The sequence below is a fragment of the Arthroderma uncinatum genome, assembly GCF_011692745.1.
Source record: "Arthroderma uncinatum strain CBS 119779 chromosome Unknown scaffold4, whole genome shotgun sequence".
NCBI lineage: Eukaryota > Fungi > Ascomycota > Eurotiomycetes > Onygenales > Arthrodermataceae > Arthroderma > Arthroderma uncinatum.
This window is the reverse complement of record NW_022983866.1, coordinates 2,209,839-2,227,781: the sequence shown is the minus strand read 5'-3', so window position 1 is coordinate 2,227,781 and position 17,943 is coordinate 2,209,839. Positions and strand designations below refer to the sequence as shown.

The window sequence follows — 17,943 nt, the reverse complement described above, 5'->3', positions numbered from 1 at the left end:
CTAATTCCAAGCCACTGAGCGTTGACAAAAGCTTGCGTTTTCGCCAGTCTAGTGTTGATGTATAGAAGCTCTGCGTGTACGGAGTAGTATATAAGGTATGAATCTGGACATGATGTCGGAGATGCATTGTCAATCCATTTTATTCTGGCCCTTTGACGAGGAAATAAAATAGCCATGGCAGCTAATACCGCAATATCTTCAGTGACGGAGCACCATGCTGGTGATATCGAGGCACCGCTATCGTCAAGCAGTGATGCCAGGACCCCTTCCCCCCAGGATGACGACCTGACCATTTCAAATGCGCCTAAGCTCCCGTTGCACCATCTCTTCTGGTTCTTCTTCTACAATTTTGGTCTTTTCGCCTGGGGTGGCCCGGTCGCCCAAATTGCGCTTATCAAAGAGAAACTGGTCATCCAAGACAAGTGGATTACACTCGCCAGATTCCAGCGAGTCTTTGCCGTGTACCAGATTCTCCCTGGCCCGGAAGCTGCCGAACTATGCATGTTTTTTGGATGTCTAAGTGCTGGGAGACTGGGTGGCATTGTTGCCGGGCTAGCATTCATCTTACCCGGCTTTGTGTTGATGCTGGTTGCTAGCTACTTGTATAGCTTGGCCGGATTCGAGAATAAGTATTTCAATGCCAGCTTTAGAGCATTGCAACCCATCGTGGCTGCCATGGTAAGTAAAGGAAAATGTTGATATATATATATATAGCAAAACTTGTGTGTGCTAATGGAATCTAGATTCTACGAGCTGTGCATAAAATAGCAGACCATTCCATTGTCAAGCCCAAGACGAAGAAAGTAGATCCATTCCTACTTATTGCAATGGTCTGCACCATGATTAATAGCGCCATGCGCATCAATATGTCAGTTGAATACGCTGGCTCGAAGCTAGGCGTTTTACTCCACGCTTCCGCATCATTCAACTAACTTGATCTTCTGTCAGCTTCATTTCCCTCTTCATCTACGGTATTATTTACATGTTTGTCGCCCGACAACTTTGGATTCCGGCAGGCATTATCTTTGTCCTCCAATATGTCGCGTACGCCATCTACGTTGTCTTCCGTGGCGTTCCCTCACCGGTCTCTCTCGCGCTTGGAATCGCCAAGTCACCATCTCTCATCAATCTCTTTGTGCTCGGTTTAGTTGCTGGCACCCTTTCATTTGGTGGCGCATATACTGCCATACCATTTATCCAGGTCGAAGCCGTCCTCAAAGGCGGATGGCTATCTCAAAGGGTGTTCATCGACTGCATCGCTATTGGAAACGTTCTTCCAGCTCCTCTTGTCATTTTTGCAACATTTGTCGGCTTCCAGGGTGGGCTTGCAGATGGTGGTCTGGGAAATGCATTTGGCGGGGCTGTAGTCATTACAATCGGGATGTTCTTCCCGTGCTTCCTGTTTACAATTGCTGGGTTTGATCTTCTGGAGAAGCTGGTTCACAACAAGGTAGGGGATTCGAAAATGCTTATCATTAGCCTAGGCCTGATATTTGGCAACGGACATTCAGCTAACTAGTTTCTGGCAGTTCCTAGCAAGCTTCTTCGACGGCCTTTGCGGCGCTGTCATCGGTGTCATAGCGATTATCGCCTTCCAAATTCTGAAATCTAGCGTCGAGGGCAGCGAGCAGGATTTCAAGCTTAAACCAGTGGAGCTGGCTATCTCCAAAGCTGCAGACAGCGGGCCCGCGGCAGTGCTATACATACTTGCACTGGCTACGCTGTACAAGCTTAGTAATAAATGGGTTCCACTGCTGCTTGTCGTTTTTGGGGCGTTGGCTGGCCAGTTTATTTTTGTGAATTAGAGCTATAGATGCAAGTGAAGTGCTAGAGCTAAAGAACATTTTAATCTTCAAGTGAGGTGCTAGAGCTAAAGAACGTTTTATTCACCTCAAGTGATACTCACGTCCATCTAGATCTCAAACTGTTTTTTGTTACTATACCACTGAATTGCTAGAGGTTGAAGCCTAAATTATATGGGACAGATATAAAGTCTTTAGCATGGACTCGACGGGAGCTTGGGTTGACGACTCTCAAGACAATGGCGAGTCGGCTGGTTTATCTCATATCCAGCTGGTGTTGAACCAACGGCCTGAGCGAGACTTAACAGGAGAAATAGCGAAGGAAAGTCGCAATCCAGACTCGAGTCGCGTTCAGCTCGACGACTTTCGACCCAACGACAAACCAGCGCAGCCATCACGCTTTCAGCTGATGTTGGAAGAAAGGATTGCAAAGGTTTTGGCTGCTCGAAAATCTCTGGCGGCATCCCAATCCCCTATATCAAATCTAGAGCCCGAATCAGCATCACAACACCAGCCACCACCACCACCAGAACACCAACCATCACCTCCCTCAGAGCAAGAGAAGAAACAACAAAAACAACAGGAGCAACAGCCTGAGAAAAGACTGGGAATATCTGAACAGCAGCCAACCTCTATCCCAAGCGTCGTGGGTGTAAAGAGAAACATGGATCAGGTAAACGCGTCAACCAGTGCTTATAACTCCAACGATACGGAGGCGCCATCCATGCCTCATGAGCCCCCTACGAAGAAAGCAAAAAGCTCAATGCCATCGGAAGAAGGGGCCGTTTGTATATGCTCTATATCGACGGACTGTGAAATTACAGCGGCCAACGGAGTGAAGGACTGCCGTGCAAAGTCACAACCTGCTATCCGAAAAGCCTTTTCTAAATCCAAGGGCACAGGGTATGTCTCAACCACCCCTACAGGAATCTTAAGATGTGTTGCTAACCGTAGTTTCTAATAACAGGCTGATACGCCATGAGTACATTTCTAAGAGGCGCCAAAATGAGATAGCTCGGTCAAACTCAGACATACTTGAGATCTTATCTTTGATTAAAAAGATCGAAACATTACATGCACCCAACGACCTTGAAAGGTCCATTTCTCGTTTAAGAGACCGGGTGCACTACCTTGCGCTTTATGAGATCCCTCCATCGTCTATTGAGACCATCAAAGCCAGGTTCACTGACCCCAAAAATGGTTTACCAGCCATCATCAGGAATCGTGAACGTATCCCCTGGGATATTCGTCTAGATTGCGAGGTAATTCTACAGCGAATGGAAAGGGATGATTTCGATGCCGACCTTTTGCGCGGAGTATTGACTCGGAGAACACACAAAGATGGATTGAGGAGTGGCTTTTCTCGTGTTCTTGCAAAAGATTACCCATTTAAATACCCAGCTACGTTCGTCGGAGAAAAGCATCTACGTAACGGCCAGTGGTTTCCTTGGCAGATCTGTGCTATCCGAGACGGTGCCCATGGCGAGATAGAGGCAGGAATATCCGGAAATAAGGCACTTGGAGCCGTCTCGATTATCCTGAGCTCCTCGGGTGGGAATGACGCTTACGCCGATGTCGATCAGGGCGATACAATTTTGTACTGCGGAACACGCGGTAAGGACGGGGAGGTTACTGCCAATACCGCTCTGCTGCTTGATGCTGCAAACAGGAAGAGTGATATCCGTGTTCTTCGAAGCTCGAAACTGCCCAAGGTCAACCAATATCGGCCTGCTGAAGGAATTAGGTACGATGGCCTTTACACCATCTGCGGTTACGAAGTTCTAGACGAGAAAATGGCGTTGCATCGGTTTAAACTTGAGCGAGTCGAGGGTCAGACGCCCATTCGATACCAAGGGCCAGGAGTCCGCCCAACAGCACGTGAAATCGCAGAGTTGCGCAAGGTTGTTGACCATATTGCGAAAACGAAGCCGGTGAAACCGGTGAAGGAATCGAGACGGAAGTGAACTGGCGAAGGAGGGTCTGACATTCTTGCACTAGCTGAGGAGTATATGGCGTAACGGAGGCTCCCCTAATGTCTTTTTTCCCCGTTCTTTTCTTTCCCCCTTATGATTGCGTGGTTCCTATTCTCTTCGAGATCCTTTTCAGTCTATGGCGATTCGTTTCTCCTCGTACTTAGTTTCAAAAACCATTCTAACATGACGTGGCGTATGTGATAGCATTTTAAACCAACCATCGACGATGATAGTAATAATGATTAAAGAAGTTAGCAAGTGACCTTGTTTTACAGTCTTTCGTATTAGATCTCGTACTTTCACAAGTTGTCGCGCGCTTGATAAAATAAGGCAACAACGAAATACAAAAACCCTTCAACAAGGAGTAAAACCTCAGTAGCTAATAGTTAACACCTAATTTTCTCGTAAACCCCCAACGAGAAACTCCAGAAACTCCTCTAAACTCCTCGACCCCATGCGCAGTCATTATTATAGCGGGGAATCGTAAAAAGAAAGAAAAAAAAGGGCGGAACAAATATGGGAATCACAGGCGTGATTACAAAAGAAGCTTTCGAGCATCTTTGGCATTGCTTTCACTTGGGCAATAAGGGCATTTGAATTTTACCCCTTTGCTGATTCTCGCGAGTGACTGTTGCGCGATGACGTGTCCACACGGTATGAGCATTGGTGGGTTTTCGTCCGTTGTTTGCTCTTTGGACACGGGACACACGAAGATCGAGTGGTATTGATATGAGCGTGGGAGCGGGATTTCAACCTAATGAAGAATTAGAATAGGGAACTGGGTTAAGAGTACAACTAGATCACTTACAGGGAGTTCGTTTTGGCTTGTCCACTCGGTTCGTTTCTCTTTCATGATTGTTTGGAGTTTAAGAAGGGTTGGGAGAGCTATTGCGCCAGCTGTTGCGGCGACATATAAAGGTGATTCAGCTGCTAGGCTAAGCAAGGCGCAGAACTCCCCTTTGAAGGAAGTAGCTACGCGCTCCCAGGAATTAGGGTTGTTGAATATTGAATTATACGGGGAATCTTCAAGGTTTGGTGCAAAGGCCATTGCACCCATAAGCCGTTGAATTTCAGGTAGGTACCGTCCCTGAAACCTGGGAAACTCGCGTTTAACGTATTCTAACGCCATGAGCCTGCCTGATCCTACGGAGACGTTGTTTTCTTTCCCGCCATGGAAGAGCCATACGAATTGAAGTTGACAAAGCTCGAACTCGAGGTTGCTCCCTCGAACATATAGCGCCTCGCGGTTGTTTCGAGCCCATTCGATAGCCGGGAGTAAATTCTGATGTTCGGTCATCTCGTACAACAATTCATGCATGAGGAGAAACTGGTTTCGAATCTCGCCGGATTGCATGGCTTCAATATCGGGCATGGCTTCCGTTGCCTGTTTTTCGGCTTGGGACATGGTCGTATCTGGCTCTGATGACATGTGGATTCTCGATACTTCGGACAGAAAGGTATCGGCGGTAGAAAACTCTCCCTCTCGCAAAAGGTGCATTGCCACTGCCCTGTTGACCAAGACCGGCTGGGATAGGGAGTCATATTCGGTGGTGGGAAGAGGTTTATCTTTGAATAGCTGGAGATGAAGTCAGTATCATTCCGCACAGAGTCTAAGTCTCTCGGTAGATTCTCACCTTGTCCAATGCTTTTGTATATTTATTCAATCCACTGTATGCCTCCTTCAGATCATTGTTCGTTGCTTCGAATGACGCCTTCACTGGATTTTGAAGCTTTGCAAGAGTGATAGACGCAGAACTCGGATCTATATATACGAGAACAAACATTAGACAACCGAGTCTTTGCCAACTGCTGCCAGCGGGGTAAGTGAGGAGAGGCACATACCATCCACGATGGTCCTGCGAGCTTCGAGAAGCAAGTCGATGGTCGCCTGGACGTCGTTGATGCATTTTGAGCTTTGCGCCCTCTTCCAGAGGCGCTGGTGTTCTTTCTGGACCTGGTCCATGGTGTGGTGGTGTCGGTTGGGGAGATGCTCGTTAGCTGCGGAGAATGGTATGCATGTCGACCCGGGTTCTCTCAAGCTTGAAAGGGCATTTATCCAAAGAGTTCAGCAAGAGAAACTCCGGCAAGATCTCTTCTATAGCGCCGTAAGTGTATGACGGGGCGAAGTAGCGGCGCGTTGGTCGTGGTCGTGGGAAGCAGAAACCGGAGGAGGAGCTTGCCCTTGGGGATATAAGTAGAAAAGGGTGTCACATGGTGCACCGCCAGGGATAAATATTTATGCAGCTTTTGGCAGCGATCGCAGACCACGACCTAATACCGTTTCTTGTAAAGAGGCCTAGAGGCCAGTTTAGTTGTTTATATCAAACTACAGATACTGGATCGCCTTTGTCTTCGTCTGCTTCTTGCTGAGCTGTCGTCGTTGATGCTGCTACAAGTGACATCATCGGCTCCTTAGCTTCTCCCTCAACAACCAGAGGAGATCGGAGGCAGACAAACAGCACGGAGGATGGCCTACTACTCGTCCGCCAGCTTGTTAATTTCAGGGAAAGGCGGATTACAGCAGTATTAGCACTGACGGGCCCGGATCACAGCTCCGGAAGCACAGCTGCACCACCGGGAGGGTACGTCACCAACAGGCGCATCTTGCAAGCCGTTAAGAGGCCGGCTGGCGAAAGACGACATGGATCCTTCTGCTTTAACCAACATCAACACGCATGACGACCGCCAGGATAAGACTTATGCTGCCCATTCGGCGGGCGAGGGCCCGGCTGAGCCCTCGACGACGACAACGACGACGCCACAGTCGTCAGCCAAAGGTGCTCAGCGCGTTGCATCAGACACGACATACCAGCGGCTCGTATTTACAGATCCAGTTGCATATCGATATTTAGAGGAAGATCCTTGCACGGTCACTGTTAGCAGGCGACTGACCCTATCCGGATACCAGGTCTACATAGTCGAGCAGTGGGCTTGCTCGAGAGTACATCCTACGTTTGTCATCAACACCTACACCGGTGACAAGTCTCACACGGTCGTTGTTGGCGTTCTCAGCGTCCCCGTGGATGAGGGGAAATGGACCGAACGACTGAAGGTCTATTTCAATGCAATGGCCCAGTTCCATGCCCGGAAGCAGGAGACCAGCCTTGGGACGGTGATGGTGACGAACCTAAGCACGTTCCCTTCGATGCTCACTGCGATTCCTGTCCCGGATGGTGATGTCAAGCTTCATCGGGAAGATTTCATTGTCAACGAGAACCTGAAGCGTCTGGGCTGCTCGGGGAGAGCTGGTTTGACAGTCAAACCACCTGCATCAGATACGGAAGCGAAATTCCATCAACTTTATCAGACATGCGACCGGATCCAATTTTACACTTCGGTGCAGGAGCTGGTTCGGTTATGCCAGCTGGCACTCGTGATGTTTGACAAACTTGCTCCCGAATATGCAGATGGGCTACTTTGCGATGTTACAGAACGAGCTATCAACGACTGGTGGATTGAGATTGGAACTGATCTCTTCAACATCGAGCCTGTTGATGGGATCCTTGGCCCGACAACGGTATCTGCAATTCTCGGTACATTTATGGGCGCAAGAAACCGTCTTCATGCGAATGGAGCGCCTGTGTCCAAGGATCCTTTTGATATACACGGCTTCGAAAAAGGTGTAGGTGGTTTTCAAAAGGCCCAGGGCCTTGATAAAACAAAAAGACTCGATCCACAAACACTGGAAAGACTTCATCGGGTGACAGCCAAAGCAGCAAGTGGGGAAGGCTGGGGAGTGCAGAGAGCCGTTAAATCGACAGTGGCGGAGTTTGGTGGTAAAGGAGGTGAAATGGTCATGGAGATGGTGGGAGGAGGCAAGGACAAAGCAGGCATCTCTGAAATTGAAACGTTTGATCTTGATCGGTTTCTGCAACTAATCACTGGAGACCATGCAAAGTGGCTATGGCGCGGCAAGCCTTCAAAACCCCTGAACGAAGCCCAGTACGATACTGGAGACGAGACTGTCTTTGCACAGGATGAACACGGTGGATATGTTTGGACTCGCAGAAAGAGGGAGGCTATCTACGATTACCCTTCAAGTCGTCCAAGCATTGAAGCAGACCAGTGGAAACAAACGGAATCTCCCGTACCTCTTGACGACAAAGACCAACTTAGGTCGACGCTCAAGCGGTCGGTTACCAATAAAGTATCGGACGCCCGTGCTGGCCTTGGGCGGTTCAGGGACGCTGTTGGACTTCCAACTTTGCGTCCGCACCATCATAAACATTCCAAAGAGAGCGTGGATCTAGAGGCGAATCTACCTCAGCAGCTTTTTATGACGGAAACAACTGCAAGTACAAGCTCGAAGGATGGCCCGGAAGGAGCTGCCAGAATGGATAGCATGGCGTTATCAGAAGCTAGTCGCCATGATCCCTTAATAGGGCAGACTGGGCCAGGGCCTTCCACTGTTCCTGATTTTGATCGTGTTAGGACATATGATCACTCCGGCGAAAAAGATGCACCTTCTTTAGGTAAAGGCCACGAAGCAGGAGAGGTAGATGGAGCTAAGCGGACTTCTGAAAAGGGCGAGGGAAAGAGAGGAGATGGACCTGATACCCCTGTTGCCGTTACTAGGGTTAGGCAACGTGCTGGAAGCGTGGATTTACCGCAGTTGGACCGTCGTCTTATCGAAGAAGATTCTATATGCCCTCGCCGCCTCTCCTTTAGTTACGTCGAAGAATATGTGCTGGGGTGGAAGGAAGTAGGGGATATCTACTTGAAGGCACTAGATCCAGATTTAAGCCTTGCGGATGCAGTGTTCTACGAGGATATGATCACTGCTGATACACGAGATATTGGGAAAAGGATACACGAATTAAAAGAAGCGACTGCAAGCTGGGTTGAGAAGAAGGTAGCCAGGGTGGAGGAGATTGAAAAGGCCGTCGAAGCCCGCACATATGAGATACAAGCTGCATACGAAAGGAAGCTCGAGGAATTCCAGAAGCTGGGCATCTATTCCCGCGACGTCATGTCCCAGGAGGAGGAGATGTTTATGGAAACTGTCCAACATGTTGAAATGATGGATGCGAAGCTTGACTATGAAGTAGACTCACTCCGCTCAAGGGTTGATGAGGTAGAGGCTGTTCTGCAAGATTATCGCAATGTCATCATCAACCTTGAAAGCAGGACCACATCCGTCGTGGATGGAGAAGAGTCTGACATGAATATTCCGTGGCTGGCATGGATGAAGGAGATGTGGCACCGTCAGCTCAATAATTTCGAACGTCGCACCTTTAACGGCTCTAGGGGTCGCAAGGACGACAACAAGTCCACGGGTCGCCTGGTCAAGGAGTTAAAATGACATGACCGAGGAGACTTGTACTATACATATAAACACACATTAGATATTATCATTAATAGATTAATAGATCTTTCATTTATAGCGAGCGTTTCAATCCCTATTCCATTACGTAGCCTGTAAAGATTTTCAGATTGCTGTATGCCAACCCAAACGTCCAAACCGTTAAATATATTATAACAAAGAAACACCACCGCACATAATATACATGATCCCGGTTCGCCGGGATTATCAAAAGGTCTTTACACCTGCATTATGGAAGGATGAGAGGAAAATCGTGTTTGCGGCCGAATCAACCCAGCATTTCACCATTCGTAGAGAGGAGGTATGTCGTATTCTCGATGACGGCAAATGGAGGGAATTGACGTGTATTTCCGGAATTGCATTTAGAGTCCACCGCCCATTCCGGCTGCCTGCTGCTGCTGTTGCTGCTGCATCTTCTCGGAGATTTTAATGTTGACTTCAAAGTATTTGCCGACGCATCGATCGAGGCAGACGGATTCGCCCTTGTTCAGGTCTCCTTCGCGGTAGTCGGTTGGGATACACTTCTTGATGCAGCCGTTGGAAAGACTAGTGACGGTCGTCAGTACATGCTCATGCAGCGGTTTATCACGCAAAGGTCAAGCGCAATTGATCATTACTGATAATAGGAATATAGCAACATACCGAGTCATCATGTCAGTGACCATCTCGACCTCCAACTCGGCTTGCCTTATCTTCTCTTCGGAAGAGATCTGAGGACGGCCGCCGAACAAATAAGACATTTTCGTAGATGTGGGTAGATTATCGACGAGGGGAAACTTGGTATTTAAAATGGAATAGCTGATGTGAATCTCCGTCACAGAATTGTAGTTTAAGCGGTCTGATGGGTGCCTTAATTGAGTGTTGATATCTCTGCAATTTGTTTTCTCGACCAAGATCAAAACTTAGCTTTCAACGTCAGAAGGCGACGCTAAACTCGATGCGGAATATCGATATAGCTCTGAAGTTCAAGCACAGAAAAAGAGTATTTTCTTCAAGCGCATCGCCGTCGCTCTTTGTTTATTTTTTGGAATGCAGTCGGGGTGAGCTGATGAGCTGATGCTATCCATCTGCTCTAGACCTCTATCCCAGGTATGCCTGGATAGATTTCTTGCAAGGTAAGCTCGTCGAACTTCAACAATTCCGTCACCGTTCGCCTGTACAAGTTTTCCATGACAATAGCGTTATTCACAAATTCAAGGCATAGCTAATTATTTTCAATTTAGGAGTGTCAGAGTATCCTCCTTGCCCTTGGGGAAACAGCTGGTATGGACGCCAATTCGCCCATTTACGAGCCATAGGCCACAGCTCGAACAGCAAGCAGCAACCCCAACCCAACACACTCCGGAGACCAGAGTTGACGATATCCGGAAAGCCTGGCCGGATGTATATCCCCGGATAGGCCACGATTCATCTTCACTCACATGCGCGGAATTCCGGTCAAAGTACGATGGGATACAGCCGAATGAAACGGTAGAGGACGATACGGTAGTGCTCTATGGTATGTCTATGTGTCATTGATCTATACTGTTGCATGGATTAACATGGAAGTACTAGGTAGGATACGGTCTCAGCGGACGGCTGGAAAGAAGTTGATATTCTTCGATCTCTTCCAAAACGGACATAAAGTGCAGGTTCTATGCAATCAACGCATTGTCGAGGAGGCAGGGATATCACCTGAGCGGTTTAAAGAATTCTACCATCTTCTCCGGCGTGGTGACTCCTTCTGTAAGGGATCTTCTGACTCGTTTTACTTTCCAAGCCGCCATCTTCTAACACTCAATTGACCCCTAGCTGTGACTGGAAAGCCACATCGTACTGGCCGAGGGGAGCTGACGATCAAGACGACCGAGTTACCAAAACTTGTGTCTCCGTGTCTGCACGATGTACCTGTCCATCAGAAGCAGCTGGAGATATCTCCATACGACAGGCATGTCGAGCTCCTCTCCAGCCCCAGTGCGGCCAACATCCTTCGCGCGCGGTCGCTGATAACCCACTCGATGCGGAACTTTTTCGCCCAAAGGGACTTTATGGAGGTGAACACTCCGATCCTTGCTTCCAAATCAGGCGGAGCAATGGCGCAACCCTTTGTGACGAGTGCGACTGAGTTTCCGGAACGGCCGTTGTCTCTCAGGATAGCCCCCGAGTTATGGCTTAAACGCCTGGTCGTTGGCGGGTTTGACAGAGTGTTTGAAATAGGGCCGTCATTCCGTAATGAAGGTTGGTAATATATAGCCTGATGACTGCGAATTTTCCCGTGAGTCACACTAACCGCATGCTTTTTTTGCAGGTCTTGACAAGACTCATAACCCGGAGTTTACCACGTGTGAATTCTACCAGGCGTTTGCAGATCTCGAATCCCTGATCGAGACTACGGAGTCACTACTCTCGACCCTGGCTCCCGAGATCCAACGACTAAATGAAAGGCTGAACAATTCACTGAACCCGACGCCCGTGAGCTTTACAGGGCCATATCGACGTGTCGACTTCATCCCTGCCATCGAAGAGGCTGCCGGCGTGAAGCTGCCCGACCTCCAGTCCGACGATGCGCTCTCTCAGGTCCAGCAGATCTTCGCCGACCTCTCACTTCAGCTTCCGACTCACCAGACCCTTCCCCGACTCCTGGACAAGCTCTGCTCTACCTACGTTGAGTCGCAGCTACACGAGCCTACCTTTGTCGTGAACCACCCCGAATGCATGTCGCCACTGTCCAAGTCCTTCCGCCATCCGGAGAACGGACAGGTGGTGTCTGCACGGGCCGAGCTGTTTGTGGAAGGTAAAGAGATAATGAACATGTATGAAGAGGAGAATTCACCGTTCGAGCAGAGACGCAAGTTTCAGCAGCAGCTATCATTCCGCGACCCCGAGAACGCCGGAGAGCTGGACGAGGGATACCTCCAGACTCTCGAGTGGGGGTTGCCGCCGACTGGAGGCTGGGGATGCGGTCTTGACCGTCTGTGTATGTTCTTCACGGGTGCCAGACGGATCAGCGACGTGCTGAGTTTTGGCAACCTGCGGAGTGTGACGGCGACGGAACCTAACTCTTCGGCTAAGTAGTGACGACGGTGTGTTGCCTCACTTGTACCATATTTGTACCATACTATATTCTGTTCGGTTTCAGCCTGTGTACTATCATGTATACGACGTCAACTATCACAACGGCTGCACGCAGCCTTCCCCTGCACCTTGCCACCACCCACCCATTAGCATATACGCCGTCTGGTATAGACCCGGCAGCCAGGAACAGGTGAATGAAACATAGTCAATACGAGGATATACACTCCACACTGCAGCTCCATCCCACCGGAACATGCTCTCCCATGCATCCCATGCAGTAATTGAGTTCCGCCTGCTTCACTGTCTTCTCCCTTGCCTGTGATGTGTCTTAAGCAAAGTAATAGCACAAAGTAACCAGGCAAGGTCCGACGTCCGTCTTGCCCCTTTCGGCCGAAGTGGATCATATCCTGGTCCCTGGTTGGCTGCAGAAACCACTTTAAGTCACGGGACTCCGTGTGAGTCACGCGTGGCTGCGACGCGTCTTTGAGCTCATTCGCTCGCGTCGAGAAAGAAGACGAAAAGTAATATAAATTCAGGGGAGAGACGGAGAACCAAAAAAGGGACAGGGAAGAGAGGCAAGATTAAGAAGATTAAGAGCTGGCTAGTTTCCCGGTTACGGCAGGTTTCCTTGTCGCTCAGCCCGCGGATGCATCAAAGGCCGCATATCCTGCTTGTATAGGGGTCTCGTAGTGGGTATATAAGGACGGCCGTCCCCGTAGACAAGACACAGCCTCTCATCTCTGTCCTTTGATATCCTCAGGCAGATACTACCAAGGCAAGGCAAGTATCAAATGAAGTGAAGGTTGATAAGTAGAAGATATAATCAGCATCTTCGCCGGACGTAAACCGAAGCACCATGTTCGTCAAACGGTCTCATAGCAATGCTGAGAGCTTCTCGAAGTATCGGGCTGGCAAGTCGTCGTCTCGGTCGAAGAGATCGTTCAGAGATCCCTCCGTGAGCACCTCGAGACGGGCAGAGTCAGATCGTCGTCCAGATTCCTCTCCGGCTGCAGAGTAAGTCAATCAGCCTGAATGTTCAACTCATAGATCAATAACTCACTGTGATCAACATAGTAACCTCACGTCTGCCATCATTACCATCTGCGTCGGGCCGGATCAGCGTCTCTTCGCTGCCCATGAAGATGTGCTGTGTGTCTCGCCCTACTTCGCTGCCTGCTGCCGTGGCCAGTTCCTCGAATCACATACCAAACGTATAACTCTGCCGGGCGAACAGCCAGAGATACTCTCTTCCGTCCTCGAGTATCTTTACAAGGGCGACTATTACCCTCGTTTGATGCACAATAAGCGTCGGGATACATGGCTGCTCGAGGACACAGATACCACAGGCTCGAGGCCGTCAGCCGAGTCGACCATCGTGAACCAGGCTGATGGTACCCTCATCCTAAAAGATACAGCCATATAGTCAGTCATCTCAGTCTTCATTTACCTTCCGTATCTAACACATCCATAGCTGTGCGGCCGAACGATACGGACTGGACGAGCTGAAGCGTCTGGCACTTCGAAAGCAGGGTCTCCAGACAGCTATTCAGTGCAGCACCATCCTCTCCAGCGCTCGATACGCCTATGCAAATACCCCAGACAACGACTCGAAGCTGCGAGCCCATTACCTTGCCTTGATCATTCGATCCAGGTCGACCTTCAAGCGTAGTGGGACCATGCAACTGGAGATGGAGGGAGGAGGGAAACTGTTCTTCGACCTCTTCGTCGCCATGTGCAATCATATGGTACGTTGGTAGATGTTGTGCTGTCGTCGACCCTTTCTAATGCTCTCTAGGACGACCTATCTAGTGCCTCAAAGTCTCCCTTCTCCCGTTAGGCCCATCATCTCTCAACGATATCGCTCTCCCCTCAGAGACCATCGCCCATCCATCTTGCCTCAAATCGCTTCTAACGACTCGACTCTATCCAGCCTGTACCATACCATATCACGGCCACTACGCTACCAGGACTGCCCATATCTTCCCCCTTTACCAATATCCAGACGGAACCACGAAGCCTTACCATCTATTTAATATGTACTATATCCATTTCTCGCCATTCTCTCAAAAATTCCTTCGTGATGCGTTTGTTACTCATACCCTCTTTCAAAAATGGACCGACCAAGTGCGTCGAGGATTGTTCAGCTGACTTATTCCCTTTTTTCTCTCATCTCTTATCCTTATACCAGGCTTTGGCGTTCTAGCGTTTTCGACACATATCTGTTTTATTAACTTATCTTGCATGGGGCAACAATCGCTTGTTTTGCACTTTTGGGTCGGCTTCAGGGTGTTTCTTTGGTTTTATGGTGATCTTTTCCTATCTATCAAATTGTTCTCGTCTCGGGATCTACCCTGTTTCGATCTGGTACTGTTTAGGGGTTTATTGGACTGGTATGTCTTGCTTGCTTGTTACTTGGCTGTTTAACACATTTCTGGGTTTCGTTCTTTATACTCTTTCCCTGGAATGTTATGGTCTACACTTATTCCTAATTTGTCGCCTTAGGCTGAAATTTTATGTCTTTACAGCTGGCTCTGATCTAATAAAACATATTCTCATCGCTCGGCCGAGCTAGTATGACGATATTATTATACAACCCCACGATTACATTGCTACCTAATTTCTTTACTTCGCTTTTCTCGTAAGAATGGCTGGTTCATGAAGTATGATAATATTCCGTTTTCATTAATCACATTAAGAGCATCGGTACGCGGTATGGTCAGACGCCAGTCCCAGGGAAAGCTGTTCCGCCTTTACTTAGCACAACTATCCCTCGGTCACGGGCAATATAGCCTTTCATGAAGTTCTATTGGACATGTTAGAGAATCTCACACAGCAAGGTACAAGGACACATCCACCTTTCTAGACATACCTTGTAAATCATATTGGAGAGATAGCACTCAACCTCATCGAGATCAACCTTGGCCTTCGCCTCCGTATTATTCGTCCCCAATCTAATAGCCGCTGCAAACTCTGCAACCGGTACTCTCGTCCGTCTAATAGGTGGTTGGCCGTTTACTGGCGGATCAAACCCACCGACAAGAAACACTTTCCGGAATAGGTTACGAACCGCGATATCTCGGCCTCGCTCAAGAGGAAGATAGATGCGCCGTTTGACAAATTCGTTTTCACCTGCAGCCATTGCGGCGTCAAAGCCGGCAAGGTCTCCTTTGCGGATACATGTGCTGAGTGGGCGGAAAAGTCTGTCGATACGGGGGAATTTGGATAAGAGACGGGCTGACGGGAGGGTGTTTGTTGTGACGATGTGGCAGGGTATGAGATATGTGAGGATGAGTCTATTCTTGGTTAGAATTGAGCTTTATCGGACTTGTCATGACTATACGTACTCTCTGTTCTTCTGGGAGTCTACGTGGCAAAGTTCCCATGCGGCTGTTAGATGTTCTTCGGCCTATTTTTGGTCAGTTTAATATATAAGACGGACTGTTGGAGCGACGTTACCTCTGCGTATCCTTCTTCTAAGAAAGAGATGACACCAAGATAGTACTTGAAGGTAACGACGTGAGACTTAGGAAACGCTTCAAGAGGTGGCAGTTCGGCCTGTGATGCTTTCATTGCAGAGAGCAAGTTCCTACAGGATGCAATAGAACCCAACTACAAGGAAGAAGTTAGGCAACGTGATATCACTAGCATTTAACATGAGATCAAGTACGACTTAGCTGGCATACCTTAAAGTACGTCTTAAACGCAAGGTTTATAGTGTTATAAACTCCCCATTTACGAGATTCTTCGATGGGGGCCCTAATAGATACAAGAGCTCAGAATACTACCCCAGCATAGGAGAGAAAAAAAAAAAAAAAAGAGAGATCAATCGGAACATCTAATGCATACCTATCATGGAGACACACGGTGTACATTCTGCTGATTATCCGTGAGGTCTCTTCAAGCTTTGCATTCTTGCTCACATCGGCAACGATGTCATCTTGGAATCCGTCATTAAAAGTGGTGACGGGGTCCTGTGCGGTCTCCGCGTCTGCCTTTATAGCGAATATCCGTAGATACTTGCCAACGACGTATAGAACGGGCAGAGTCCAGGCTTCCAGGTTTGAACTGGAGTAGTTTGTGTTTAGCAGAATGGCAAGGTCCTTCCAGGCCGCAAATAGGGCAGTCCATGTCCCCTTGCCGGTGTGCGTGGGTTGATCCATCTTTACTAGTTCTCCGGCAGCTCGCCAGAAGGCGACATATATGTCGACCCATGCATTCCCTTCCTGCTTGGGCATCTTGGTCCCCGTAGTTCGGTCTTGAAGGAGTGCATATCTGATATCCGAGGCTGCGCTGACGCTGTTGGTGGTGTTATAGAACGCCCGCAGACGGGGTATGTCAACGGGTTTCAGTGTCGCGGCCAGGGCTTCACCTGAGCCCGCCGACTGAGCCCGCTTGAACTCTGCAAATATCGACGTCATCTCTCTCTGTTCATCATCATATTCTCGTCTTCTCGTCTTCTCGTCTTATACTTGAAGTTGTAGTTGTATGTTGTCAAAAGGCTTGGCATCCACAAACGGCTAGCGCGGTCGCCTCTTGTCTAAGCGAAACCCACAGCCCTAGAGACCACGAAAAGCGACAATTCTCGACCTTCAACCGCGACGAATTCTCGTTGAAGACCACGGCAACGACAATATCTCAAGGTAAGAGGTTCTTCTGTCTGCTGTTTCCTGAATCGCTGCTAACTGTTTGTCCAGATGGGTAAGCCTCCTCTCCAGCATCCCGCACAGATCCGTTCGATAGCACCGAGACGGAGACCTCGAAATCTTCGTTTCCTGAATCTTCGCAGCAATACATCAAATGCGCTGCTTCTACCACCAAATTCTACACTGGAACACCGATCTGACAATGGACTGTAGGGCGTCTCAACGAATACCAGGTGATCGGGCGCCATTTGCCCACCGAAACCCAACCCACCCCCAAGCTCTACCGCATGAGAATTTTCGCACCCAACACTGTCGTGGCCAAGTCGAGATTCTGGTACTTCCTCATGAAGATGCGCAAGGTCAAGAAGGCTAGCGGTGAGATTGTTGCTGTCAACATGGTATGAACGATAACCGGACCCCAAAACCATTGCCAGGTATATGTGGGAGAGACTTGCTAAGACGGTGAATTGGAACAGATCCACGAGAAGAGACCGATGAAGGTCAAGAACTTCGGTATCTGGATCGTCTACGACTCTCGCTCCGGCACGCACAACATGTACAAGGAGTACAGAGAGATGTCCAGAACCGATGCCGTTGAGGCCATGTACCAGGACATGGCTGCCCGTCACCGTGCCCGATTCAGATCCATCCACGTACGTCTCTCTCGAAAAGTAATAAAGTATATAAATACTAACCGTCATGCTACAGATCCTCAAGGTCGTCGAGATCGAGAAGACCGAGAGCATCCGCCGCCCATACATCAAACAACTCCTCAGCAAGGGCCTCAAGTTCCCTCTCCCCCACCGCGTCGCTAAGCCCGCTGGAAAGCAAATCTTCGCAGCCACGAGACCATCCACTTTTGCTTAAACGGTTTTTTCTTTACGAAGTGTGTGACGGACGGTCGGGTCAGATCAAGATCAAAATCAGAGGAGTTGGAGAGTAAAAATGGCTGTATTGTGACGACGGACTCGAATGAATGCCGCACCGCTGGAGAATGTCAGATAAACGGTGGCTTCTGGTCTAGTTGTGGTGCAGGTATCGACGTTGTGGCCTGAATCGATGAACGGCTGCTATGTTCTAGCTTAATGAACAACAAATTTACTACATGTTCAACCAATCTTTGCCATTGACTTGTAACTGTAACCTGT

General features: G+C 48.9%; 8 protein-coding genes across 8 annotated transcripts; 5 read left to right on the top strand and 3 right to left on the bottom strand.

Moving 5' to 3' along the window:
* Positions 1–174: 174 nt before the first annotated feature.
* GIQ15_06026 (uncharacterized protein) lies at positions 175–3,766 on the top strand (the record flags this gene model as incomplete). Its single annotated transcript, XM_033553443.1, has 6 exons — positions 175–678; positions 744–868; positions 949–1,450; positions 1,530–1,734; positions 1,994–2,705; positions 2,770–3,766. The coding sequence occupies 6 exons, from the start codon at positions 175–177 to the stop codon at positions 3,764–3,766; spliced, it is 3,045 nt and encodes a 1,014-aa protein (XP_033404587.1).
* Positions 3,767–4,310: 544 nt separating this feature from the next.
* Positions 4,311–5,738, bottom strand: GIQ15_06025 (macrophage erythroblast attacher; the record flags this gene model as incomplete). Its single annotated transcript, XM_033553442.1, has 4 exons — positions 4,311–4,529; positions 4,584–5,351; positions 5,410–5,537; positions 5,618–5,738. The coding sequence occupies 4 exons, from the start codon at positions 5,736–5,738 to the stop codon at positions 4,311–4,313; spliced, it is 1,236 nt and encodes a 411-aa protein (XP_033404586.1).
* Positions 5,739–6,416: 678 nt separating this feature from the next.
* GIQ15_06024 (uncharacterized protein) lies at positions 6,417–9,077 on the top strand (the record flags this gene model as incomplete). Its single annotated transcript, XM_033553441.1, has 1 exon — positions 6,417–9,077. One exon carries the CDS (start codon positions 6,417–6,419, stop codon positions 9,075–9,077), a length of 2,661 nt encoding a protein of 886 aa, XP_033404585.1.
* Positions 9,078–9,460: 383 nt separating this feature from the next.
* Positions 9,461–9,838, bottom strand: GIQ15_06023 (mitochondrial import inner membrane translocase subunit tim10; the record flags this gene model as incomplete). Its single annotated transcript, XM_033553440.1, has 2 exons — positions 9,461–9,644; positions 9,741–9,838. The coding sequence occupies 2 exons, from the start codon at positions 9,836–9,838 to the stop codon at positions 9,461–9,463; spliced, it is 282 nt and encodes a 93-aa protein (XP_033404584.1).
* A 289-nt stretch (positions 9,839–10,127) lies between these two features.
* Positions 10,128–12,152, top strand: GIQ15_06022 (Lysine--tRNA ligase; the record flags this gene model as incomplete). Its single annotated transcript, XM_033553439.1, has 5 exons — positions 10,128–10,138; positions 10,322–10,596; positions 10,653–10,823; positions 10,890–11,315; positions 11,386–12,152. The coding sequence occupies 5 exons, from the start codon at positions 10,128–10,130 to the stop codon at positions 12,150–12,152; spliced, it is 1,650 nt and encodes a 549-aa protein (XP_033404583.1).
* Positions 12,153–13,008: 856 nt separating this feature from the next.
* GIQ15_06021 (uncharacterized protein) lies at positions 13,009–13,989 on the top strand (the record flags this gene model as incomplete). The annotated part of the gene is made up of 4 exons (XM_033553438.1): positions 13,009–13,166; positions 13,227–13,574; positions 13,624–13,897; positions 13,948–13,989. 4 exons carry the CDS (start codon positions 13,009–13,011, stop codon positions 13,987–13,989), a joined length of 822 nt encoding a protein of 273 aa, XP_033404582.1.
* Positions 13,990–14,868: 879 nt separating this feature from the next.
* Positions 14,869–16,570, bottom strand: GIQ15_06020 (COP9 signalosome complex subunit 12; the record flags this gene model as incomplete). Its single annotated transcript, XM_033553437.1, has 6 exons — positions 14,869–14,955; positions 15,022–15,445; positions 15,497–15,558; positions 15,609–15,761; positions 15,836–15,908; positions 15,999–16,570. The coding sequence occupies 6 exons, from the start codon at positions 16,568–16,570 to the stop codon at positions 14,869–14,871; spliced, it is 1,371 nt and encodes a 456-aa protein (XP_033404581.1).
* A 512-nt stretch (positions 16,571–17,082) lies between these two features.
* On the top strand, positions 17,083–17,662 carry GIQ15_06019 (60S ribosomal protein L20; the record flags this gene model as incomplete). Its single annotated transcript, XM_033553436.1, has 3 exons — positions 17,083–17,193; positions 17,272–17,448; positions 17,504–17,662. The coding sequence occupies 3 exons, from the start codon at positions 17,083–17,085 to the stop codon at positions 17,660–17,662; spliced, it is 447 nt and encodes a 148-aa protein (XP_033404580.1).
* Positions 17,663–17,943: the final 281 nt, after the last annotated feature.